Here is a 25396-nt window from a genome sequence, read left to right on the forward strand (position 1 = left end):
GTTTTTGTGCTATGCACAGAAGGCCAAATTTCCGGATCTTAAACTCCATTATTAAAAACGCACATTTTGGTTGGACCTATCGAAAATCACAAAGGCACATGGCCTTTGAGCCTACACATACTTTCTTTTTTCCTATACTAGGGTCGGCCCGCCCTACGGGCGGGATATACTTTATTTGTGATATGGATTTTTATTTTTTGTATGATTTTGTGGTTTGTTTTTTAGATTTACATTTGCTAGTAATGTGTATAATAATGATTTTTTTCTTTTCAAAAATTTCAAATGATGAGGGATATTATATTTATTTTACTTAACGTTGGATGTTTGTTTATTTTTCTAACTTGTTTATGTTTTTTTATTTGTTTTCAAATACATTTTCTAACATTATATTATTTTATTATTATCTTTCTTTTTTGTTATGTTTTTTATAATGAGCACACATTTTTATATCATCTTCACATATGTCTAACTAAACGTTTTTATTTTTTTTATTGTTATTAGTCTTGTTAGAGATTATAAGTTTATATTAGCATGACATGATTGAAATGATATACATTTTCTTAAATGTTTGCTCAAGTTTTCTTATATATAGTAAGTATATTTGAGTTTTTATTGTTGTGGTTAGGTTTAATACTCAAAATATTGATTATTTTATATTTTTTTTCAACATTGTACGTGGGTTTTGTATTTTTTATTCTTATTAAAATATTTGTATATTTATGTATTAATATATTAACGTGATTATTTTTTGATAAAAAAAAAATTAACGTGATCATTTATTTTAAACGAATAAACAAAACAATATAAACATAACTTAAATTTTGATGAAATTATAATAAATAACTTACAAATTTTTAGTTTGTTTTAAACTAAATATATCACTATATTTCACTTATTTCTGTCAGAAACTCTTATTACTTATTTTATTAATATTTTTAGAATTTATTATTTTAAAAACAAAAATGTTAAAAAAGGCATATACCTTCTAATGGTTTTGAGTAATTGTCTAGATAATTTTTGATCAATTACAGTTTTCATAATCTTTTTATTTCCAAAAAAAAATCTAGATTCATTTATTTGTGTTAAATTAAGTTAGAAGCTTCATAATTGTATTTGGATAGTTTCTTCCTTATATGTGTTTCTTTTAGAAGATATATTTAGCTGCAGCCTTTATCTTTGGAAATTGATATAACAAAAAAAAAAAACTATTTTGTGAACAATAGCTTTGAAAATCTGATAGCCAAGTAAATAATAGAAATCTCTTAAACTCAAAAACACAATCACCGCACACATTGTGGCAACCGAAAGCTTGTATTGGAATTGGATCAGAGAAGCCTTAAATGGGATACTCTTTAGAGAAAAGTGAAACATAAGAAAGCAATTCGCTAGGGCTTACAGAGCCACATGAAGTATCATTCTCCCATAGCAGAAGGACAAATCCGTTTTTGTCTAGACGCACCGGTGAATTATATGAATCATACAAAAGAGAGTGCACATGGCATAAAATTGTGACTACTCAATGTATATCTGCCAGTAATTGTTAATATCTAAATTTACCAACTCTCATAAGATAATATGGCTAGCAGATATACAAAACTGCAATGATAGAACACATAGTTCCCACCATTAATCACTAAATCAAACAGAAAAAGAAGAAGAAAATAACAGTATGAGAATGTAATATAGCTCATGATATACTGAGAAGTTTCCGGATATTATAAGTATTGTCGATGTCACCAAAATAAATGCAAGAGACATAAAGCATCTTCCCAGAACACATGATTCAAACTGCATTCCAACAGCTGGGGTATAAACATCTTCTCTCTAACGGTTTAACTAATTCGTTCATTAAACTCTCTTCTTTCTTGTCCTTCTTCTTCTTGTTAGCTTTTTCTTTGATCATTTTCACTAAATCCAACATTGATCTCATAGTCACTACCACAAGCCGGAGCTTCTCTAGTCCTACTTCGTTGAGTGGATCCCAAACAACGTCAAGTCTAGCGTGTGACATTCCACCAACAGGAATCAAAATGGCTTCTATATATTCCGTCTAGACAAATGAACAAATAAGAGTATCATTACCCGGAATCTGAGTGTTTGTGTTGGCAAGGCCAAGCATCTCGCTGTGATTTCGGAACCGGAAAGATTAAACTCCTATCAGAACAGACGGTTGGGGAAATCATCAAAATTTAGTTACTGAAACGGATCAACATAGAGGAGTCCGACAGACCGTAATTCTGATTACACCGGTCACATCGAAACCGATTAGGGAATATATTGAACCTGCCTTCAGATTCAGCAGCAAGCCGGTTGACATTCACGGTGACCGGCATCATGGTGGCCTGAAAACATTTGATTTAGATAAAACAATCAATAAACAAATTAATAATCTGGAAAATTTGGTTAAATGATACAATGAACAAACAAATAAATGATCTGGAGAACTTGGTAAAATGATTCAACACGACGGAAATGTCCAATAACGTAATCAAGAAAAATCAACAAACTGTTATAAATAGTCTTACTCAAAATAATCAGACAAAGATCTTAACAGGAAAATTGTTAAAATTGTTATTAAGGATTCGTAGAATCAGATTTTTTTTTAAAAAAAATATGAACTGAATCAGAGTTTTAAAAGTAACATGTGGTTAATCCCACTTCTCAAGAGAGAATCTTTTTTTCTTACCTTAGACTAAGCTCTATTGACTATATCGAAGGCAATGATTTGGATGAAATAAACCCCTTTTTAGTATCAAAGTCAGACATCAAGTTCTACAATGCTATGAAATTAAACTGGGTGGGCTAGTAACAGTAAATTACCTGAGCTAAGAACAGTGTTATTCAACTCCTGTCTTCATCCAGTTCATTGCCTCTGATCTGAATCCTAGAAACCCATAAAGCAAAAGGTTTGAAAACGAAGTATCAGCAAACAATCTGAGAGAAACCAAAAAAAAAATGGTCAAGCAAATACCTTTGATTCGGATCTTAGACTCGAGGAAACCCATCCAGAAATATCGACGTATTACAACTGTTGCATCTCCCAAGAAGAGAAGAGAGAGAGATGGAAAAACAGAACGCTTGATCGAAGATGTGGATAGAAAGACATCAAAATTCCAGGGATCTATCAGAGATCGAAGAAGAAAATTATTGTTGAAGAAGAACATGAAACCCTAAAATTCTAGCGGCGGGTGTCGCTGTATCTGAGCTGAATACTGGTTGTAAACAAAAGGCCCAATAAACCATACGCAATGTGTAATTGAAACGTAGCAGCCCACATTAACCTTTAATGAAACTGTGCGTTTTGGTTAAAGATGACACGTGTCGCGCCTAGGATGCACGACTTTCCACGTGGCATCACAGGAGGGTCACCAACATCTTTATATATATATAGATTATCTTATCTTTTTCTATTTTATTTTTTCCTGTCCATTAATTTTTCGCACAACGAAATTATGGATAAACTAAAAAATCAGTTTTACCTGCTTAACCGGTTCGTGTTCGGTGTTAAAAAAAGACCGGTTTGTGTTCCTTCGGGATACTCATTTTCACTTTATAAAGTCAAATCCTCGTAATGAGATAACATAAAAGCAAAAAAAAGTTAAAACAAAGAAGCGAGGAAAAATGAGTAGGTCAGATGCTCAGCTTCACGATGTCTTCGTCTATGGTAGCTTTCAGGAGCCTGATATCGTCAACATAATGCTTGAACGTACTCCGGAAATCATCTCTGTAACACTCCCTGGCTTGTACGTTCTCTCGATATCTCGATTGATTAGTCTCTCTTTGTAGATGTAACTATGTAAGAGTTGATGGTGATGGTGGTTTTTTTCAGTAAGAGGTTTAGGCTCAAAGGGCGTTTGTATCCATGTATTGTGCCGTCTGAGGCAGGAGAAGTCCATGGAAAGGTTTGGTTTTTGATATTTTTGTAAATCTCAGTTACTTTATTCTCTTATTGTGTTTTTGGATCTTAACTAAAGTTTTTTAGAGTAGATTTTGATAAATTTTGGTGATGTAGGCGCTAATGGGATTGACGGATAAAGAACTATCAAATTTAGATGCTGTTGAGGGCAATGAATATGAGAAAGTGACAGTTGAAGTTGTAAGGAAGGTAAGTTTGAGGATTTGATTATTTGAACATTTTGGTGCTAATGGTGAGATTAGATTCTTAATATTTTCTATTTGCACTTGACCAAAAAGTATATATATTTTCTATTTGTACAGGAAAATTCTGCGAAGATGATAGTGAAAACATATATATGGATTAACAAAAATGATCCTGATATGTATGGAGAATGGGACTTCGAGGTTTGTACTGAATAGCTTTTATTTTGTTAACTCATAAAAAATGAGAAATATGGTCCAATTCATGTGTCTGATTCATTTTGGTAGGAATGGAAACAGCTACACATGCCGAAATTCATGGAGACTATCAAAGAAATCATTGAAATAAATAAGAATCATCCAGGAAAGAGAGTAGAAGATTACACCCAAATTCTTCACAAAAACCTTGGGGATGCTCCGTTGTCTTGAATGGATTTTATGTTGGCTATGTTCTACATAATTTATAAATTTCCAACTAAATAAAGCCTAGAGATTAATGGGTACCGTGGAGATCATGTCTTGTTGTAAGATTTGTGTTATGTGGTTGTATTGATATAATGGGTACTGTGGAGAATTATGTTATAAATATTTTGATATTATTGGTTAAAGGCTTAGACCATGATTATCCCCGGTCTCTTAACTGAAGTTCTTAACTCCGGTTAAGAGACGATTCTTAGTTTTTTTAGATTTTAAATAAGAAAAGTTAAGAACCGTCTCTTAAATAAGAGATATAAGAGATGTCTCTTGCCGAAAAGTTTAAAAAAAACCAAAAAAAAATGTTAAATCATGAGTTAAGAACTCCGGTTAAGAGATCGGGGTTAATCATACCCTTAAAAGCCAATGCCTTTGATGTTTATATGAAACTAGTGGTTTGTCCGCGATTCGCGCGGAATTGTTTACATTTGTTTGTATTTTTTATTTTATTTTAAAGATTGGTATTATTTTTATTTATGTAAATCAGTATTCCCAAGAAGTTTTGCTTGTCTATCACTACAAGAAAACAGCGGTATTCTCACGGACATTCCGACGGAAAATGAAATCCTCGGAATATACCGAGGAATTTCCGAGGAAATTCCGAGGAAACACAAAATTGGGGTTCCTCGGAATTTCCTCGGAATATACCGACGGAATTCCGAGGAAACCTCAGTCCGTCGGAATATTCCGAGGAAATTCCGAGGAACAATGTGTTCCTCTGAAAAAACCGATGAATTCCGAGGAAATATTATAGCCGTTGGAGAGCCGTTGGGGGATTTTACAAAATTCCGAGGAAATTCCGACGAACTAGCCTTTTCCGTCGGAATTCCGTCGGAATTTCCTCGGTATGTCGGCAGGATTTAATCTATATAAACAAGCACTCCTCTTCCTCTTCATTCACTCCATATCTTCATCCTCCCTCTTACTCTATTTACACACGAATTTGATTCATAAAAAATATGTCTTCTTCAAATTATTTTCGTTCTTGGATCGATCGACCTCATTTGGATCCGAACACGAGATTGCTTACGGAAGAATACCAACGAGGTATAACCGAATTCATGGGGTTAGTTCACCGACAACCGGAAGCAAAAACAGGTAAGTTAAGATGTCCTTGCTCTAATTGTAAAAATAGAAAGGTTATTAAAGAGTGGGATGTTTGGACTCATCTATATTTGAGTGGGTTTACACGAAGTTACAAAATTTGGTATCATCATGGGGAAACTGATTATGAACATGGTAGTACTAGCGAACCTCAGCCAGCGGTTAGATTAGAAGAACCAATTAGAACGGATGTAGATTATGGTGTAGGTACTGAGCAGATGGTAAATGATCATTTTAGAGGGGAAGATTTACCCAATGCAGAAGCTAGGAGATTTTATGATATGTTGGATGCTGGAAAGCAACCATTGTACGAAGGTTGCAGAGATGGTCATTCAGCTTTATCATCTGCTACAAGATTGATGGGCATTAAAACAGATTATAATTTGGCTGAAGACTGTGTGGATGCGATTGCTGATTTTGTAAAAGGTATTCTACCCGAGGATAATGTAGCTCCTGGTTCATACTACGAGGTTCAGAAACTCGTAGCTGGTCTTGGTTTATCGTATCAGGTAATAGATGTATGCAGCGACAACTGCATGATTTATTGGAGGGCGGATGAACAGCGGGTTACATGCAAATTTTGTGGAAAGCCTCGTTATAAAGATACGAGTGGAAGAGTTCCAGTGCCATATAAAAGGATGTGGTATTTACCTTTGACGGAAAGGTTGCAGAGGTTGTATCTGTCTGAACGCACAGCGCAACCAATGAGATGGCATGCGGAGCACTCAACAGATGGTGAGATCAGACATCCTTCAGATGCAAAAGCGTGGAAGCATTTCCAATCAAAGTATCCCGACTTTGCGTATGAGAGAAGAAATGTCTACCTTGGATTATGTACTGATGGTTTTAGTCCGTTTGGCAAGAGTGGAAGACAGTATTCTCTATGGCCCGTCATTCTTACACCATACAACCTCCCCCCAAACTTGTGCTTGCGACGAGAGTTTTTGTTTCTCTCGATTCTCGTTCCCGGACCAGAGCATCCTAAGAGATCACTTGATGTGTTTCTTCAGCCACTAATATATGAGTTGCAACAACTATGGGCTCAAGGTGCTGAAACATACGATGTTTCGTGTAAAGAAAACTTTCAAATGCGGGCAGTACTAATGTGGACAATAAGTGATTTTCCAGCATATGGTATGTTGTCTGGATGGACAACGCATGGAAGGCTATCATGTCCATATTGTCAAGATAACACTGATGCTTTCCAACTAAAACACGGAAGGAAAACGTGTTGGTTTGACTGTCACAGGAGATTCCTACCACCTGATCATCCATATCGTAGGAGTAGGAATTTGTTTACGAAGAACAAGAGGGTGTTTGACAGTCCACCTCCGGAAATTTGTGGGAAAGATTTGAAGATACAACTAAGAGATTTTGGTGCAGAAAGGACGCCAGAAGTCGGTGGACATGAGCGTTTTCCGGTAGATGCTGTTGGAGAACTACATAACTGGCACAAAAAAAGTATTTTCTGGGATCTGCCATACTGGGAGGATCATCTGCTAAGGCATAATTTAGATGTCATGCATATTGAGAAGAACTTTTTTGACAATCTCATGAACACGATCCTTAATGTTCAAGGTAAAACAAAGGATAATTTGAAGTCAAGACTGGATTTAGTCGATATATGTGCTCGTTCAGAACTTCATGTTGATGAAATGGTAGGGCTCCTTTTCCCATATACCGACTTGATGCAGCGGGAAAAGATGCGTTCTTTGATTGGATTTCAAACGATGTGGAATTTCCAGACGGTTACGCATCAAATTTGCGTAACTGTATCGACAGAAAGGAAGGAAAGTTTACTGGCTTGAAAAGCCACGATTGCCATGTAATGATGCAGCGCCTCCTTCCGTTCGCCTTCAAGGAACTATTACCACGAAATGTTCATGAAGCAATTGCAGGGATAAGTGGTTTCTTCCGCGATTTATGCACGAGATCAGTGACTCTTGAAGGTATTGAAAATTTGAAGACTAACATAGCCGTGATTCAGTGCAACCTTGAGAAGATATTTCCTCCCTCATTTTTTGATGTTATGGAGCATCTTGTTATTCACCTGGCAAGAGAATTGGAACTTGGTGGTCCTGTGCAGTATAGATGGATGTATCTGTATGAGCGGTATATGTTCCATTTGAAGAAGATGGTGAAAAATTTAAGTAGGGTGGAAGGTTCTATAGTCGCACAGATGATCAATGAAGAAACTTCAAACTTTGCCGAGTACTACTTTCCAGCAGAAGTTCAGACCAAAAACAGAAGACCTGCTCGGCATGATGATAGAGGCGAACGGGCAACATATCATGTTACGGTTCCAGACATTTTCACAGATGTTGGACGACTTAGCGGAAAACCAAAGGACCGTCGACTTACTGAGCAGGAGCGCAGTCATTTGCAAACATATTTGCTCACCAACTGCGAAGACGTTCTTCAATATGAGAGGTAAATAAATGAGCTTACAAATTTTTATTTTAACAAGTTGAAATTTAAATCTTAATTAATTACATTATTGTCATCATATACAGGATTTTCATGGCAGAAAAGCGGTTCGAGTATAGATACGCCACAGAGGACGAACTAGAAGAAATGAAGCAGAGAGAATTTAGTGGATGGATGTTTACTTATGTGAGTGCTTTAAACAAATTAAAATATATTTTATCACATATTTATACTAATTCACATTTATTGATATAATATATATATATGTGCTATTAATAGGTGTCTGCTGGTTTGGCCAGAGGTGAAACATTTGACGATTGGATACGTGAGATGGTCGTTGGACCAAACTTTGTTGTGAAGTCATATCCGAGATTTTGTACTCGAGGATATGCATTCACAACTCAGAAGAGGAGACGTTCGAGTACGACTTATGATGCTGGCGTTTGTTCTGCATCAGGAGATGATGTATACTACGGACACATACATGAGATTTTGGAAATTAAGTATTTGGGCATGGTTGGATTGCGCTGTACTGTTTTCTATTGTGATTGGCACGACAACACCCCAGATCGAGGTGTGAGAACAGATGCATTTGGTGTTACATCAGTAAATTCGAGGCGAAAGCTGCAATATTATGATCCTTTCATTCTTGCTTCTCAGGCCGATCAGGTAATTAAATGTTAATTATTCAGAATGATTCATCATCATGTGTATTAATTTATAATTTTTCTAAATGTTACAGGTTTGTTATATCAAGTACCCCCGGGTAAGGAACAGAGATGATCCATGGGTTACTGTTACAAGACTCAACCCGAGAGGCCGAGTTCAGGGAAGTTCTGAGCTGGAAGACCCACTACAACCAAGCACATCCGGCAACTTAAGTGCAGCAGAAGATTTAGCTGGAGTTGGCCTTGTAGTCGATTTAACCGACTTTGGAGAGGAAGCCGTCGTTCACGTAGAGGATGAACCAGTGATTGGAGAGTTTCACGAAGATCCAGATTCAGATTCATCTGGTGATGATGACTCGGAAACAGACTACCATTGAACTTATTTATTTTTTTTTTTAAGAAATACCGAGGAAATTCCGAGGAACACTTGATATAACCTCTTTCCTCGGATAATAGTTATTTGGTTTATCTAGCAAGGCAAAGCTGAATACGAATTAAAAACTACTCAGAACACAACCAAATAAAACGAAGAAACCATGTAAAAGAAATACGAACTCATAATTAAGAAACCCAAAAAAAACTCAGTTCAAAATTAACAGAAAATAAGACCATAAAACGTTAGAATAGAAAAGAAAATAAAATAGCCGGTGATAGCTCCTACTCCTCGTCTCCTGCTCCAGATGTTCCTGCATCGTTGGGTCTCTTGGACCTCTTTCTTACCCTGTGTGTACCACTCGAACCCGAACCAGAGGTGGATGGAGAGTTGTCCCGATGAACTACATCATCCTTTTGGCAACGACACGGCCTGATACGTGAAATGGCAGCCCAGATCTTGTGTAGCATGTCGTTGTTTGTCTTTATGCTCTGATCTCTCCAATGTTGTTGCTGGCGCGAAGTGGCGTTCGGTGGAAGCTCTTGCAGCTTGTACTGGCTGGAGTCTGATGGGAGTAGCTGATGGGGTTGTGAATCATCTGGAATGGCTTGTGCAGCCTCATCTTCTCCTTCTTCATCAACCACGCCCTTGCCTTTGGTCTGATATTTTGGCGTGAAGAAGGATGGCTTGTCTACTAGTGCGGTAGCAGGGGGTAGGAACTCAACTGCAGCCTCTGAAAGTAGAGAAGTGAGACCGATCTGAGGTAGGTGGCAGTAGAGTGTTTTCTTCGCTCGGTCCTGGAATACGTAGACGTAAGGACCATCCCGATGGATCCTCGAGTGGGGACCAGCTATGAACTCCTTACTTACTAGAGAAATGACATCCAGGTAGTTCCAAGCAATGTTGTTCGATCTGTCCAGTGCTACCTCTGGTTCTTGCAGTCTACACCCACATGTCTAAGGATCCGAGTAATCACTGCACCAAATCCACATGCATTGCTCTTTTTTTTGGTTACTTTCCCCTTGTATCCTGCTAAGTTTGCGGCCAGCACCGCTCCCATGTTGAAGGCAGTAGCAGGTGGGAATGTAGAGTTTCCAAATGCCGGTAGCAAATGCCTCACACCTTGGTACAGGAGGCACAACTCCCATTGCGTGACTGATGCGGCTGTGGTTGTCCCGTATAGCAATGAGCCAATGAGGCGTGTGGCATATCTCAGTACTGGGCTCCGGATAAGTGACTCCTTTGCCTGAGAAGATCTATAAACCCCTGTGCCAATCGTTTCCCAGAAGTTCAACAGCTCTGAAGTCCAATAAAGACCAGATGTCCTCTCCCCTGCACTCAATCCAAATAGTCTGCAGAGGTCTGTGAAAGATACCTCATAGTATACTTTCTGCACTACGAATGCCAGAAAACCTTCCTGATGGCTATCATCGGGACGGGTGACGTATGCGGATGCTATGAACTGGCGTACCAACTCCGGATAAGTGGGTTCGTTGAGGTTGCATAGTTGGCCTAGACCCATGTTCTGGAACAGTCCTTCAATGTCTGCTTGGATTCCCAATATTGTCATCGTCTCAGGACATGCTAGTTGTGTAGCCGGAACGGCTACCTTCTTCATGTTGTTGTAGTGGGTGGTATCAGACTTATCCCACTTCTTTGGCCTTTGCTTCTCTCGCTGAGACGAACCCTCTTCTTGTGTGTTCTTCTTTGCTGACATTTTCGTGCGCTTCATTCTCTACAAAATAGAATCATTGCTCTCAACATGGTTATAATCAATTAAGAACTCAAAGCAACATGAAAATGAAAAGCGAAATCGAGTTGTGATAAAAAAAAAACCAAATTGAAAAAAATTCTCAATCCCTAAATCATCTCAAATCCTGTTCCAAACTCGTTGATCACAGACAATTGTGTTCTATTCCATGTTTAAACATCTGTTTCATGCATATTTGATCAAGGAATCAACACGGAAATAAGAAATTCACAAAACCCAAAAAATTGCTCAAGAACACGATTTCAGAATGTGGAGATTCGCGGAGTATACCTGTCTTAGGGTGAAGACGAGTGTAGGAATCAGGTAGAGCTCGAAAAATCAAGTGGAATGGAGCCCAAAATTGTTCAAATCGGATGATTATAGAGAGAGAAAGGGGGGGCGAATTATAGGGGAAATCGGAGGGGATGAGAGTTCTAAGGTTTAGATCCAGAAAAGGTCGGGTTTTGCCTTATAATTCTGTTTTCCGAACACACATCGATCGATGCGTTTTTGTTCTATAACGCATCGATCGATCACAATCTTACGGCCCGGTCCATCTTTGTAATCGATCGATTTGTTTTTGTTCAGAAACGCATCGATCGATGCGTTTTTAAAAAAACATACAAGATTTTCCGAGGACATTCCGAGGAAAAATTGAGATTCTCGATCGATCGATGGGATACTCTCATCGATCGATCACAATCTTACGGCCCGGTCCATCTTTGTAATCGATCGATTTGTTTTTGTTCAGAAACGCATCGATCGATGCATTTTTAAAAAAACATACAAGATTTTCCGAGGACATTCCGAGGAACAATTGAGATTCTCGATCGATCGATGGGATACTCTCATCGATCGATCACAATCTTACGGCCCGGTCCATCTTTGTAATCGATCGATTTGTTTTTGTTCAAAAACGCATCGATCGATGCGTTTTTAAAAAAACATACAAGATTTTCCGAGGACATTCCGAGGAACAATTGAGATTCTCGATCGATCGATGGGATACTCTCATCGATCGATCACAATCTTACGGCCCGGTCCATCTTTGTAATCGATCGATTTGTTTTTGTTCAAAAACGCATCGATCGATGCGTTTTTAAAAAAACATACAAGATTTTCCGAGGACATTCCGAGGAACAATTGAGATTCTCGATCGATCGATGGGATTCTCTCATCGATCGATCACAATCTTACGGCCTGGTCCATCTTTGTAATCGATCGATTTGTTTTTGTTCAAAAACGCATCGATCGATGCGTTTATTTAAAAAAAATTACGTTTTGAAACCCCAAACACTAGTTCCTCGGAATTTCCTCGGAATATTCCGAGGATATTCCGAGGAAGAAGAGGGTTTCCTCGGAGTTCCCTCGGAATAATCCGAGGAAATAGGGTTTTTAAACTGAAAACAACGTTTTGCCGTTTGAATAACACCTATATAACCCTTATTAAGTGTCTTACGTTCATTATGAAGACAAAAATTTGTTCCTTACCGTATAATTAACACTTTTCCGATTGTATGAACGAAATCTCGCAACATAAGACAAACACTTATACCTTTTAATGAACGGTAAAGGGAATACTTTCAATTAGTTTTGAAATTTTTTATTTCATGGTTTATGCTCATCTATACAAAGAATCCTCAATGGTATGCATTACAATTGTATAAGAAATGAAATACGGCAAAAAAAATTGATGTTTTGAAACCCCAAACACTAGTTCCTCGGTATTTCCTCGGAATATTCCGAGGAAATTCCGACGGATATTTTACTATCCGTCGGAATTTCCTCGGAATATTTTCATTTTACCGGGCAAATATTTCGCGAAAATTGAAATTAGAATTCCGACGGAATTCCGACGGATAATATCCGTCGGACCCTAGGTTTTATAACCCGAGCCACTTCTTCTTCCCCATTTCTTTCTTCTTCCTCTGCGCAAATCCTCTCTTCTCTCCGGCGATTTCCCCCTGAAATCCGACGATATCTCCGGCGATCTCCCTCTTCTCTTACACAAATCATGTAAGGACCCTATCCCACTCTCTTAGGTTCTATTTGTTAGGTTTTTTGTGGTTTTGATAGATTTTTTTAGGGTGATTGGTTAGGATTGTGATTTGGTTGTATAATAGGTTTAGAATTGTGATTTGGTTGAATGATTTGTTTTGTTGAATTGATTTAGAATTTTTGTATAATTTTTTTTTTCTATTTATAAAATCGATTTTTGTATATAAAATCGATTTTTGTATTTTACAAAACGATTTTTCTATATAAATTCGATTTTTTGGACTTTACAAAAAAAAATTTCTATATAAATTCAATTTTTTGGATTTTACAAAACATTTTAAATATCTATAAAACTTTTTTTGTGATTAAAAACTATTATTTGGGATTTAAAAATATTTTTAATATATATATATTATTAAAACTATTTTTTTGTAATTATTAAACTATTTTTATTTATTACAACTATTTTTTGTTTATTAGAACTATTTTTATATATTTATTAAAAATTTTAAATATATATAAATCTTTTTTTGTGATTAAATTATTTGGGAATTTTTTTTAAAAAAATTAATTTATATATTTCTGTATTTATTAAATATATTTTTTAAATTTACAGGTCTCATGATGATCAGACCCGGCCTCGACAGCGTCGTGGTCGTGGTGGTACGGGGAGCCAGTCTCGGGATTCCAGTCATTTTCAGGATTCCCCTTCGCCTCACAGCTCCAACCATACATCTCTCTCTGCTGCACCCGCTCCTGCTCCTCTCGCTCCCGCTGCTGCATCCGCTCCTGTTCATCCGGGTCCTCCGGAAGTGATGCGTGTTGCGGAGTTGGTTCAACAGCCCGGTCGTGACCATCTTCCGTATCTCACTCCGTATCCACATGGACGGGGTCAAACATGGTAATTAAACATTTTTTTTTCTTTAAATTTGGATTCATTATTAACCGTTTGTTCTTTTACTAAGGTTCAACCGATCCGGGAACGGGATCAGCGCATGGATCAACCGTATGATGTACTCGGCCCTCGACAGTGGACATCCGACTTTCACTCACTTCCCAACCGACAAGCAGGTTCTGTGGTTTCGTCAGTTTGCGGTAAGTATTCTAATTTTTTACTTATATTTTTAATCTTTAATATAAATTTTCTACTAATTGTGTTTTTTTTCAGCAAGAGTTCAACTGGAATTCCGATGAGACGCTCTTTATCTATCACCACTTCGTCCATAAAGTAATGGACAACTATGGGAAGCAGATCCACGAGTGGAAGAAGAAGTGGGAAATCAATAAGGTTCGATTTAATTTATTAAACCATTTTTTAATTTATTAAACTATTTTTTAATTTATTAAATTTTTCTTTTTTTTTTATTAAAAGGTCCCAAAGTCGATGAACGACACGGTCTGGAAGGAGTTGTGTGCGCATTGGGATAAGGAAGAGACGAAAGAAACTTCTTCCACCAACTCCACCAACCGCAAGAGCGACCGTAAAGGGAAGGGCATCTACAAGCATAACTTGGGTGCTCAATCTATTGCCACTCTCGGAGATCGCATGGTAAGTTCAACCGCTTTTTCTTCAATTATTTGAGTTTCAGAATTTAAATTTATTGTGCATTTCTTCTAATTTCTAATGTTTCTTTAATTTATGTTTTTTTTCAAGGCGGAAGAAAATGATGGCGAGCCGGTTGATGATCTCGCCCTAATGAGGAGGGCGTATACCAACAAGAAGACCGGCCAGATTGATGACGGTCTTGTGAGGGACGTGGTCGACCTGGTCCAAACTCAGGTGGTAGACGAAGTGTCTCAGCTTCAAACCGAGGATGACGCTTCGACGGCTTCGACCAACTTGTCCCGGTTTCGAATCAACGAAATCGTTGAATCCGTAAGTTCTTTGTTTTTAAAAGTTCAATTCATTTATTTCTTGGTTTAAATTTCTAAATTTGGCTTTTTTCTATTCAGTCGGTTCCAAAGAAGAAGGGACGTTTGGTCGGTTTGGGTCGTCGCACCCGGTCGGTTCCCCCTTCTTCTGCACCACCGCCCTTCGTTGATCCAGAAGTACTTACGGCCCAGTTGAAGGACAAAGATGATCGTATATCTTTGTTAGAGACCCAGATGGCGGCTCAACAGGCGGGCTATGAGGCACAGAGGAGGCTGAACCAGCAAATGATGGAGATGATGCAGAGGATGTACCCGAACGAGGTGTTCCCGGACGTGCCAGACCCGTAGTTTTTTTTTTTCCACAAACTCGGAATGTTTTATTTTTATTTGTGAAACTTTGAATATTAATTAATATGATTTCAATTTTACTTTTAATTTCATATTTTCGAATTTAAATTTCAGAAATTTTATCTTTTTTAAAAAATTAATATTTTTTACATTCCGAGAAAATTAATTATATTTTTCACTTGATCGATCGATGCGTTTTTTAAAAAACGTTCGGGCTATACCGAGGGACAGGTTCCTCTGTTTATTCTGAGGAACTTTTCCCTCGGTATATTCCGAGGGACATATCCCTCGGAAAATTCCGAGGGAGCCGTCCCTCGGAAAATTCCGAGGAACTGGTCCCTCGGTATATACCGAGGGAAAAGTTCCTCGGAATAAACCGAGGAAAATATGTCCGTCGGTATACTCCTATCGATCGATGTATATATGTCCAAAAACGCATCGATCGATGAACTTCCGAGGAATTATACCGACGAAGTTCTCCCTCGGTATATTCCGAGGACATTTCCGACAAACTAGTGATCCTCGGAATTTCCTCGGAAATTTATTTCCTTGGAATTCCGACGGAAAATTCCGAGGGATTTCCGAGGAAAAAATAAATTCCGAGGAATTATTTCTGACGACGTGTTTCGTCGGTATGTCGTCGGAATAATGATATTCCGACGAAATTCCTACGATTTTTTCCCTCAGAATCCTTGATGTTTTCTTGTAGTGTATGATGTAATTATATTGAGTAGCGACCCTTGTGTGGTTGTTTATTCGCACCATGCCGTTTATGCGTTTCTTTGAGTGGTGGTTGTTTTTATGTGTTTGAAGTATTGAGCTGTGGCGTATGTTATGTTCTAGGTGCCATAATTATCATCGACACGATGCATGTCGAAATCTAATTATTGTTGGGTAGCTATGTGGGCTGGGTTTGCAAGGTGAGAAAACTTTCAAACAAATAATTTTATTTGTTATAAATTCATCATTATTTTATAAATAATATATTTGAATTTAGGAAGTTTTACAGTTTTTGCTTCAATCATACAAACTCCCTCATCTGTTTTGTAGTAGTAGTTGTGGATTAGAGCATCTCCATTAATAGTATCTAATGTAAATATTTTACAATCAAAATAATCAAAATTATCTAATGTAAAAGTTTTCATTTAGGAACGTTTAAGATATTAAAAACCTCAAATGACACTTGTGTCATTTTTAGTGGTTTAACTTTCTAAAAATGTTAAAACTAACTGAAAATTAAATTATCTTAAAATAATATTTTTTTAGATATTCATAAAAGTTTTTATCAATAAAGTTGCTCTTAGTAGTGACATATAATTGTTATTTTGTATTTGTATAATTAATTTAGTAACATGGTAGCATGTTATTCTTCCCTTCAATGCAGTGGATGCTCTCATTATCTTTCCCATGGGAAATATTTTCTCCAACAAAAATTTGTATGCATTCTCGTTTTGTTTCCCGAGATCTGAGTGCAACTCTGCATAAATATTGTCAAGAAGAGTTTGGGGTAGAGATTCTAAGTGAGATAGTTGTTTGTGCTGACACATGAGTGTTTTTTGATTGGTGAATTTGTGACAGTGTTATTATCTTTAGTGTATTCATATATACACGGTTGATTTCGAAATGTCATTCGCATTGCTCTCTCGTTGCTGGATTGAATTGACTTTATTGTTCTTATTACGTTTGAGTATTATGGGTAAGTGGGAGTTGAGTTTCCTGCCAATTTTATTGCCGTTTTGGAAAGCCATATAACGTGAACATTTTAGTGTTTTGGTCTTATTGTCTTGTTTCCAAAGAAGTGTTGGCACGAAGGTCTGTAAGGATGTAAGTGGGCGGATACATTTGTGGGTTTGGTTGTAAGTGAGTTTGAACGAAACGGTGGTTAAGTTTTGGACTGATTTAAAAGTGAAGAGTGTCTAAGACATTGTTGGCCTTTTCAAAACATGCTGCAAGAAGCTTTCTCACCTTAACTTACAGAAATATGGTCCACCAGTTCATAAATTGATACATGATGAATGACATTGTGTCAGTGGTCAAACCGTAACGGTAACTGTGGCGAATACTTGTTAGGTTTGGACTGAACATAAGGCAGAGGCTGGAACTTATGGGCAATTGTTGGGAAGCAAGGAACATGACCTAAACCCGCATGGGACAGCATCTTTTCTCAGCCGGTTCACCGAAACTATTTGCATAGGTGGACGCGCTCTCTAAGTTGCTGCGATGTTGGTAAGTCAGGGGTCTTGCACACCTTGACGCTACGTTTGAATCATATGTGTTAGTCCAAACTCTACGGCCCAGATATTTTTAAGCCGTGTCATCTCAGCATCGAATCCAAACACTGTGGAGACTGTTCCATCGGAGACAGCTATCTCCAAACCGTACACGCAGGCAGTTCAAGTATGAAATTCCAGAGACATGGTTAGTTCGCTGACAGCACTTGTTACCAGGTTAAAGCGAGGTAAAAGTAGAAATGGTTAAGGGTTACCTGAAAACATCAGCAACGTGTACGTGACAACATTTTTCGCATGTGAAAGAAGATTCTCAAGTCTCCACGTTGGAGCTTATTAGAACACTTGTCGCAGAAAATATCCTCCCAAGATCAAATTGTTTTAGAGCATATGCACCTGAGTCCAAAATACAAACTGCTCAAGATAAAATTTCTCTACATAAAAACAAATGATGAAGCAAACATATATGAGCAAATACCATATTGTTCCCTTCAATTGGTTTCATTGGATCGAACATTTGGCGATCTGGACAATTTTCTCAGAAGATACGTATTCTTAAGCAAGAACGGCGAATTTGTTTTCCTTCCAGAACAAAAGACCTGACTTGGATTCATCGGAGGCATTCATGGAAACAAACAAATATCATTGATTCAATCTAAAGCATCTTCGGTCAGATTTCCACGAACCCAAAAATTTGATTCCATCCTCCTGTCCATCGTATCCTTCAATAGCTTGTCCGATAAATCTAAAATTGCATCGAGGACGTTGATTTAGAAAACCAGGGAATAAGTTATTTCTGACTGAAACCGAACAGAACCTAGAGAGAAAAACATAAGCAATACCTGTAGATCTTCCAGCCATGGCTTCGAAACATAAATGCCCTTCTAAACATGGAAGCGAAAGTTGTTTCCAAATAGGATTGTGGGAAGGCAAGTTTTTGTGAGATTCGTGAAGACTGAAGAGAAATCATCAATACATGGGAGGATTAATATATAGTAAAATCTGAAACGTTGAAAAAGTTCATAGTTAAATAACAGTCAAGAAGATTACTAAATGATAATTGCAGCCGTTACACAAGCTTCTTAGCAGACGGTGTGATCTGAAAAGGCATGGCGCTTCTGTTCTCCATCTATCATTGGGCCTGTTTGCACAAAAACAGTATAAAGCCTAATAAATTTCTCCAAAACCAAATCTGGTCCGCTCAACAAAATTCAGGGAGACAAAAAAACGTGAAATGAGTGAAGAAGAGTCTGACACGTGGCACAAAATCCCCCACCCTACTTGCTGATGTGGCGGTCTAAGAAGGCAGATAAACCAACTTTATATATATAGATAAGTGTGTATTGATTAAATATAATTGAACTAACCAATAATAATTAATATATATGAAACAAGTGAAAAGTCCGGCATCGATAAAAACAAGCGTACGTAGCGGCTCAAGAACCAAGACGATAAGGCGATAAGAAAAGCGATAAACTTCGTGCTTCCCTTTTTTGGGCTTTGTCTTCTCAATATAATCTTTATTCATTCCTTTTCGATTATATTGAGTTGTATCCTTCAATTGAATCTGTGGGTGGAGTGGTTAATTGTTGGTTCCTGGTGATAGCAACTTTTCTTTCGTTTGCAAATTCAAGACTTCGGGTTTAAAGAGGGCTTTTACTTGTTGGGATCTTAGAAGAGTGTCGAAGGTGTTTCTGGTGTCTACGCCTCAAGAGTATCAAGGATATGGATCCTTCTTTGGATAAGGCGTTGCTTGGTATGACTTTAGAAGAGGGTGAAGAGCCGTTCGTTATTCCGGATTTGCCGGAGTATTACTCTATAGAGCGGAACGCTGTAAGTTTGGTGGGGAGATTGCTTAACCCCCAGTGTCAAAATATTTCGGAGGTTATTCTGGAGATGCCTAGGAAGTGGAGGCTTTATGATAGGGTTAGAGGTGTGGCCCTTTCTAGAGACAGGTTCCAGTTTATCTTCAAGCATGAGCATGACTTGTTAGATGTTTTGAACAAAGGTGTTCACACTAGTAATCAGTGGACACTAGCAATGGAAAGGTGGGTGGAGATACCACCTCCGGACTATTTGCAGTTTATTGAGGTTTGGGTTCAGATGCGTAATATTCCAGTGAACCATTATACGAAGGCGGCTTTAACGTCGCTAAGAGATTTTGCTGGCCAAGTCATTGAAGTAGAGTTTGATCCAGATAAACCTCAACTCAAAGACTATATAAGAGTCAAGGTTAAGTTTAATCTTTCTAAACCTCTTAGGCGCTTCAAAACAGTTACTGTTCCTGGAGGAGAGGTGGTGAAAATTTTGTATGATTATGAGAGACTGCAAAAAAGATGTTACTCTTGTCAAAGGCTAACTCATGAACAGTCCCAATGTCCTTTCTTTCAAGCGGCTTATGCGCATGCGGAGGTGAAAGGAAAAGCTATAGAGAATTTTCAAAGTCAGCTTGCGGAGAGAGTAATTAAAGAGGATGATCCCCTTTTTGGAGTGGTGCTTGATTCCCAAGTTGGGATCAACCCTTTAAATGGACGTCCAAAAATTGCGGATGAAGTGCTAGAAGGAATGAGGCATTATTTGTTGGAAGCTGAAGGGGCTGAGAAATTGGCGAGAAAAGAAAGAATCAAATGGTCCTTAAAGGAGATAGAGCATGATCCCATTGCTCAGAAGACAATGTTAAGATTGGAGCCTCCTCCTACCTTCACAGCTGATCTGAACAAAGGCAAGGGTTTTGTTTTTGATTTCCAGAAGCAAAATGAAAATCTCAGAAGTATGAACTCTCCTGGAGGAAGCAAACTGATGGCCTCTGCCTTTAGAGTAGGAAATGCGTTATCTATGGAGCCAAGACTTTTGGGTTTAGCTTCTGAAGACGTTGCTTTTTCGGAGTCGGCAAGTGGTAGTTGGAATCCTGGCGGTTCTACGGGTTATAACATTGGCATCTCTGATGCTTGTTCTTCCGGGACCAAAGGGAGGAGTGCTATGCCAAGAAGGAGGCCGGGCTCTTTTGTAAGAAAGTCTCAAGGGAAAGTTGTTAAATTTGTTGGTCCTAATGAGGGGAAGAAGAAAGATAATGTTCATGCTGTCCCAGATAAAAGAAAAAGTTCGATTGATGTGGAGACATCTCAATACTCGCCAAGGTCTAAGAAACCAGTGGTGGTCCCAATTGAGGGACCGCCCAAGATCTGATATGACTATGGTCAGTTGGAATTGCCGAGGATTGGGCCGTGCACACGACTTGGTGATTCCAAGATTACGGGAGATGCGTAAAGAACATTCTCCCGAGGTTTTGTTCTTGATGGAAACTAAGAATGGTAGAGATGTTTTGGTTGACCTTCAGGAGTGGCTGGGTTACGATAGGATTCTCACTGTTAATCCTATTGGGTATAGCGGAGGCCTGGCGCTTTTTTGGAAGAACTCGGTTCGTTTGGAGTTCAAGTTTGTTGATAAGAACCTTGTTGACTTTTCTGTACAGTCAAATAATGGTAAATATTTTGTTTCTTGTGTTTATGGCCATCCTGTATTTAAAGAAAGGCCTAGAGTTTGGGAAAGACTTTCAAGAATTGGGGTTAATCGAAAAATACCATGGTATGTGCTTGGAGATTTCAATGCCATAAGAAATAATGATGAGAAGCTAGAGGGTCCTCGAAGAAATGAAGCCTATTTTCAACCTTTTAATGATATGATTCATGCTGCGGAGCTTTCTGAACTCCCTTATTATGGTAATGAATTCTCCTGGGGAGGTAAAAGAGGAGATTTATGGATCCAATGCAAGCTTGATAGGGCTTTTGGGAACAAAAACTGATTTTCAATGTTTCCTCATTCATCTCAAACTTTCCTAGAGAAGAGGGGATCCGATCATAGACCTGTTTTGGTCAAGTTATTTGCGAGAGAGACTCATCATCTTTGCAGGTTCAGATATGACAGTCAGTTTTTGAATAACGACCAGGTTAAAGGGGAAATTAAAAAAGCATGGATGAGTTCTCATTGGAAGGATAATTCTGTGGTATCGGAGAAGATTCATCAAGTGAGGAGAAATCTCAGCATTTGGAAAAAATCTCAGAATTTGAATGCTAGAGACAAGCTTATTCAGTGTCAGATGGAGTTGGAAAAAGAACAGTCCTCATCTTTTCCATCTTCTCAGAGACTAATCTACCTTAACAGACTTTTGATGCATGCTTACAAGGAGGAAGAAGAGTTTTGGCGCCAGAAATGCAGAGATAAATGGGCCATATGTGGTGACAGAAGCACCAAGTTCTATCATGCTTCAGTGAAAGCCAACAGAGCAAAAAAAAAGAGTTCTGAAACTGGTAGATTATCAGGGGGTCTCTCACTTCTCGGAGTCAGCCAAAGGGGAGGTTGCTTCAAATTACTTTACTGACCTTTTCAAATCAACTAATCCGACTGATTTCAAGGATCTCTTTGATGGGTTTATACCTTCGGTCTCACCAAGAATGAATGAGCATCTTATTAAGGAGGTCTCTAAAGCTGAAGTGAGAGATGCTGTTTTTGCTATAAATGCTGCTAGTGCACCCGGACCTGATGGGATGACAGGGATGTTTTTTCAAAGTAATTGGGATATTGTTGGTGCACAAGTAACAGAGGAGGTTCGGAGGTTCTTTATGCATGGCTCTCTCCCAAAAGATTGGAATTTTACCCACTTATGCATAATTCCGAAGATCACTGATCCCCAAAGAATGGTTGATCTGAGGCCTATCAGTTTATGTTCGGTCCTTTATAAGATAATTTCCAAAATCCTGGTTTGGAGATTAAAGCCTTTACTCCCGAACATTGTTTCCTCTACTCAGTCTGCCTTTGTTGAAGAAAGGTTAATCTCCGATAACATTCTTATTGCCCATGAGTTGATTCCTAACTTACGCACCAATGACAATTGCCCATGAGTTGATTCCTAACTTACGCACCAATGACAAGATTTCAGATAAGTTCATGGCAATCAAATCTGATATGTCGAAGGCTTATGATCGGGTTGAATGGGCTTATCTTCAAGGACTGTTGAAGGCAATGGGATTTAATGGGGCTTGGGTTGACAGAGTTATGGAATGTGTATCTTCGGTCTCGTTTGCAGTTCTAATTAATGATCAGCCTTTCGGAAATATTAAGCCGGGTAGAGGACTCAGACAAGCTGACCCTTTGTCTCCATTCCTTTTTGTTCTTTGTACTGAGGGGTTAATTCATCTTATTAAGAAGGCAGAGAAGGAAGGAAAACTTGAAGGCATTCAGTTTGATGAAAAAGGACCGATGATTCATCACCTTTTATTTGCAGATGACAGCTTATTTGTATGTAAAGCCAGTGATGAACAAGCTAAAGTGTTGATGGAGATATTGAATACTTATGGAAGAGCCACGGGTCAAAGAATTAATCGGGAGAAGTCTGCTATCACTTTTGGGAGGAAGGTTTTGATTCAGAACCAGGTTAGTATCAAAAGAATCACGTGTATTGAGAAGGAAGGAGGAACAGGAACGTACCTTGGTCTTCCTGAGTGCTTCAGTAGCTCTAAATCTGAGTTGCTTGCATATATTTATGATAGATTAAAAGACAGGCTCTCAGGGTATTTTGCTAGGCTTCTTTCTCAGGATGGCAAAGAAGTGTTACTTAAAGCGGTGGCAATGGTTATGCCTCTCTATGCTATGTCATGCTTTAAGTTACCTAAAAGTTCCTGTGAAAATCTGACTCAAGCTATGGCTGCTTTTTGGTGGGATTCTTTGGAACATAAACGCAAGATCCATTGGATGAAGTGGGAGAAAATGTGTCTTTCAAAACAACAAGGTGGGTTAGCCTTTAAGGACATTCAGACCTTCAATAAAGCCATTCTCGCTAAGTAGGCATGAAGGTTACTTTACCAGCCTGATTCTCTATTTGCAAGAATCTATAAAAGCCGGTATTTTCCTAATGACGTCTTTTTAAATGCTCGACTGGGTGGCAGACCCTCATACGGGTGGAGAAGTATTCAATTTGGGAAAGAGCTGCTTGTTCGGGGACTTAGAAAACAGGTTGGTAATGGAAATTCTATGAATGTCTGGATGGATTCTTGGATTGTAGGGGAGAGACTATGCGAAGACCTCTCATGATGAACCCCATTGTCAATTTGGATATTAAGGTTAGTCATCTTATTGATCAAGATTCCAGGACATGGAAGTCGTCTGTGCTGGCTGAGCTTTTTACCCTGAAGATATAGCAAACATTATGAAGATGAAGCCAGCAGTAGATGAAGAAGACTTTTGGACTTGGTGCCACAATAGAAATGGAGTGTACTCGGTGAAATCTGGTTATTGGATGATGAATAATGAGAAGCACTCTGCTATGATTCGAGAAGCTGAAGCCCTCCCGTCTCTTAACCTCTTGAAAGATTCTATTTGGAAAGTGAGAACAACGCCCAAAATTAAAACCTTTTTGTGGAAGATATTTCCAATGTCATTCCAGTTGGAGAATTATTGATCAAGAGAGGAGTCAAATTGGATCCGTGTTGTCAGCTTTGCGGATTTGAGGATGAATCTGTTAACCATCTTCTTTTTACCTGCCCCTTGGCGCGTCAAGTTTGGGCTCTGTCGCTCATCCCTCTTCCCCATAATGGGTTTGATGAGAATTCGTTTTACTCTAACATCCATTTCTTGATGTTTGGGTTGAACAATTCAAATTCTACGCTGGAGGCAAGAAGAAGGTTTCCTTGGTTTATATGGCATTTGTGGAAGAATCGCAATATCTTCGGGTTTGAAGGAAAGAGATTCAATTCCCTTGAGATAGTTCAGACAATCAGTCATGAAGCTGATTCTTAGTTTATTGCAGATGAATTTCAAGTGAAAAGAGTAGAGGAAGAAAAGAGGCTAAAGATGTCAGTATTAGTGAAATGGGAGCCTCCCCAATACTCTTGGGTTAAATGCAATATTGGAGTACATTGGATAAAAGACATTGCATGGGGGGAGCAGCGTGGGTTCTAAGAGATTCTGAAGGCAAGGTGCTATTGCATAGTAGGAGAGCTTTTACTGGTCTCAATAACTTAAATGAACTGAAGGTTCATGTGTGTTTGTGGGCGATTGATAGTATGGTGAGCCATAAGATAAATAGGGTGATCTTTGCTTTTGATGATGAAATGATTGTTGGAGCGATCACAAGACCTATGGCTTGGCCATCTTTCAAAACTATGAGTTTTGACTTCTCAATCAGGCTCAGGAAAATTGAATGGTGGAGGTTTTTAAAGGAAGATAAAAGAAGGAACATAAGTGCTTTTCTAATTGCTCAAAGTGTGACTATAGGTGGAAGATTTCAATCCTATGTTGCTGCAGGTTATCCCTTTTGGCTGAAGGGTATCTTTGAGAATGAGAAACGCTTAGCCTCTCCTTGACATTGGATGGTTTAACTTGGGGAATTTTTTGGTTTGATATATGGTTGGTTGGGGTAAATTATCTGTGTATGTTAGTTTCTTTGGCTAGTGTCCTTGTAGTTGGGTTTGTAAATCTGTGATGATTGTAGAATTACGATACTTGGTGAATGAAAGTTCAGATGACAAAAAAAAAATACATGAAACAAGTGTGTATGGATAGTATTGAAACAAGCGTGTATGGATAGTATTTTAAATAAATATTTAACTTCCTCTGTCGTTAAAAAACTTATTAAGCTAAACTTGGAAAAACTCTAGCCGTCAAGAGAAAAAGAGAGAATTTTTTTTTAGTTTCAAGCCGATGGCCGGAGGTTTCTATAGCTCCGACATCGGCTTGTCTGATTCGTTTTGCTTCTTTTCCTTTGATTTGTTTTACTTTCTATCACTTGGTTTGTTTGATTGTCAATTTATTTTAAATCTGGCAACGTTTTTTTACTGTTCTTTTGTATTTTCTTCCAATTTTTGTATTTTCTTCCAATGGATTTGGTAAGATAAAAACTTTGGTTCAATTGAACCGTTTAGAAAAGGTAATTGATAGATCTACTGCGGATGGTGGCGGCGGATCTTACCGGCTTCAATTGTTGATGGTTCTTCATTTGATGGTGATGGAGTTCTTATTGCAAACAATGGTTATTTCGAAAGGCAGCATGAAATTCTATGGA

General features: G+C 38.2%; 2 protein-coding genes, 2 long non-coding RNA genes and 1 pseudogene across 5 annotated transcripts; 3 read left to right on the forward strand and 2 right to left on the reverse strand.

Annotated features, from left to right (window-relative positions):
• Window positions 1–1496: 1496 nt before the first annotated feature.
• Window positions 1497–3235, reverse strand: LOC125585535. Of its 2 annotated transcripts, XR_007322516.1 has the most exons (4): window positions 2972–3235; window positions 2821–2884; window positions 2083–2342; window positions 1497–1997 (listed from the first exon to the last, which is right to left on the reverse strand). It is a non-coding gene; the product is annotated as an uncharacterized LOC125585535 (long non-coding RNA). The 2 variants fall into 2 exon arrangements; XR_007322515.1 differs by having other exon boundaries at window positions 1497–2342; window positions 2972–3233.
• A 253-nt stretch (window positions 3236–3488) lies between these two features.
• LOC106432302 (AIG2-like protein A) lies at window positions 3489–4697 on the forward strand. The gene is made up of 5 exons (XM_013873141.3): window positions 3489–3743; window positions 3830–3902; window positions 4013–4105; window positions 4219–4302; window positions 4387–4697. Exons 1-5 carry the CDS (start codon window positions 3622–3624, stop codon window positions 4525–4527), a joined length of 513 nt encoding a protein of 170 aa, XP_013728595.1. The 5' UTR covers window positions 3489–3621; the 3' UTR covers window positions 4528–4697.
• Window positions 4698–17056: 12359 nt separating this feature from the next.
• Window positions 17057–18395, reverse strand: LOC125585536. Its single transcript, XR_007322518.1, has 3 exons — window positions 18183–18395; window positions 17819–18085; window positions 17057–17736 (listed from the first exon to the last, which is right to left on the reverse strand). It is a non-coding gene; the product is annotated as an uncharacterized LOC125585536 (long non-coding RNA).
• A 3-nt stretch (window positions 18396–18398) lies between these two features.
• Window positions 18399–25314, forward strand: LOC106350342 (annotated as a pseudogene).
• LOC106384172 lies at window positions 19066–20350 on the forward strand. The gene is made up of 2 exons (XM_048755908.1): window positions 19066–20229; window positions 20309–20350. Exons 1-2 carry the CDS (start codon window positions 19066–19068, stop codon window positions 20348–20350), a joined length of 1206 nt encoding a protein of 401 aa, XP_048611865.1.
• Window positions 25315–25396: the final 82 nt, after the last annotated feature.

The sequence above is a fragment of the Brassica napus genome, chromosome C4 (genome assembly GCF_020379485.1).
Source record: "Brassica napus cultivar Da-Ae chromosome C4, Da-Ae, whole genome shotgun sequence".
In the NCBI taxonomy this organism is placed as follows: domain Eukaryota; kingdom Viridiplantae; phylum Streptophyta; class Magnoliopsida; order Brassicales; family Brassicaceae; genus Brassica; species Brassica napus.

Coding starts and splice junctions, on each gene's coding strand:
- LOC106384172 (XM_048755908.1), top strand. CDS start 19,066: ATGGATCCTTCTTTGGATAAGGCGTTGCTTGGTATGACTTTAGAAGAG. Junction 20,230..20,308: donor ACGTTGCTTTTTCGGAGTCG/GCAAGTGGTAGT, acceptor CCGGGACCAAAG/GGAGGAGTGCTATGCCAAGA.
- LOC106432302 (XM_013873141.3), top strand. CDS start 3,622: ATGAGTAGGTCAGATGCTCAGCTTCACGATGTCTTCGTCTATGGTAGC. Junction 4,106..4,218: donor CAGTTGAAGTTGTAAGGAAG/GTAAGTTTGAGG, acceptor CTATTTGTACAG/GAAAATTCTGCGAAGATGAT. Junction 4,303..4,386: donor ATGGAGAATGGGACTTCGAG/GTTTGTACTGAA, acceptor TCATTTTGGTAG/GAATGGAAACAGCTACACAT.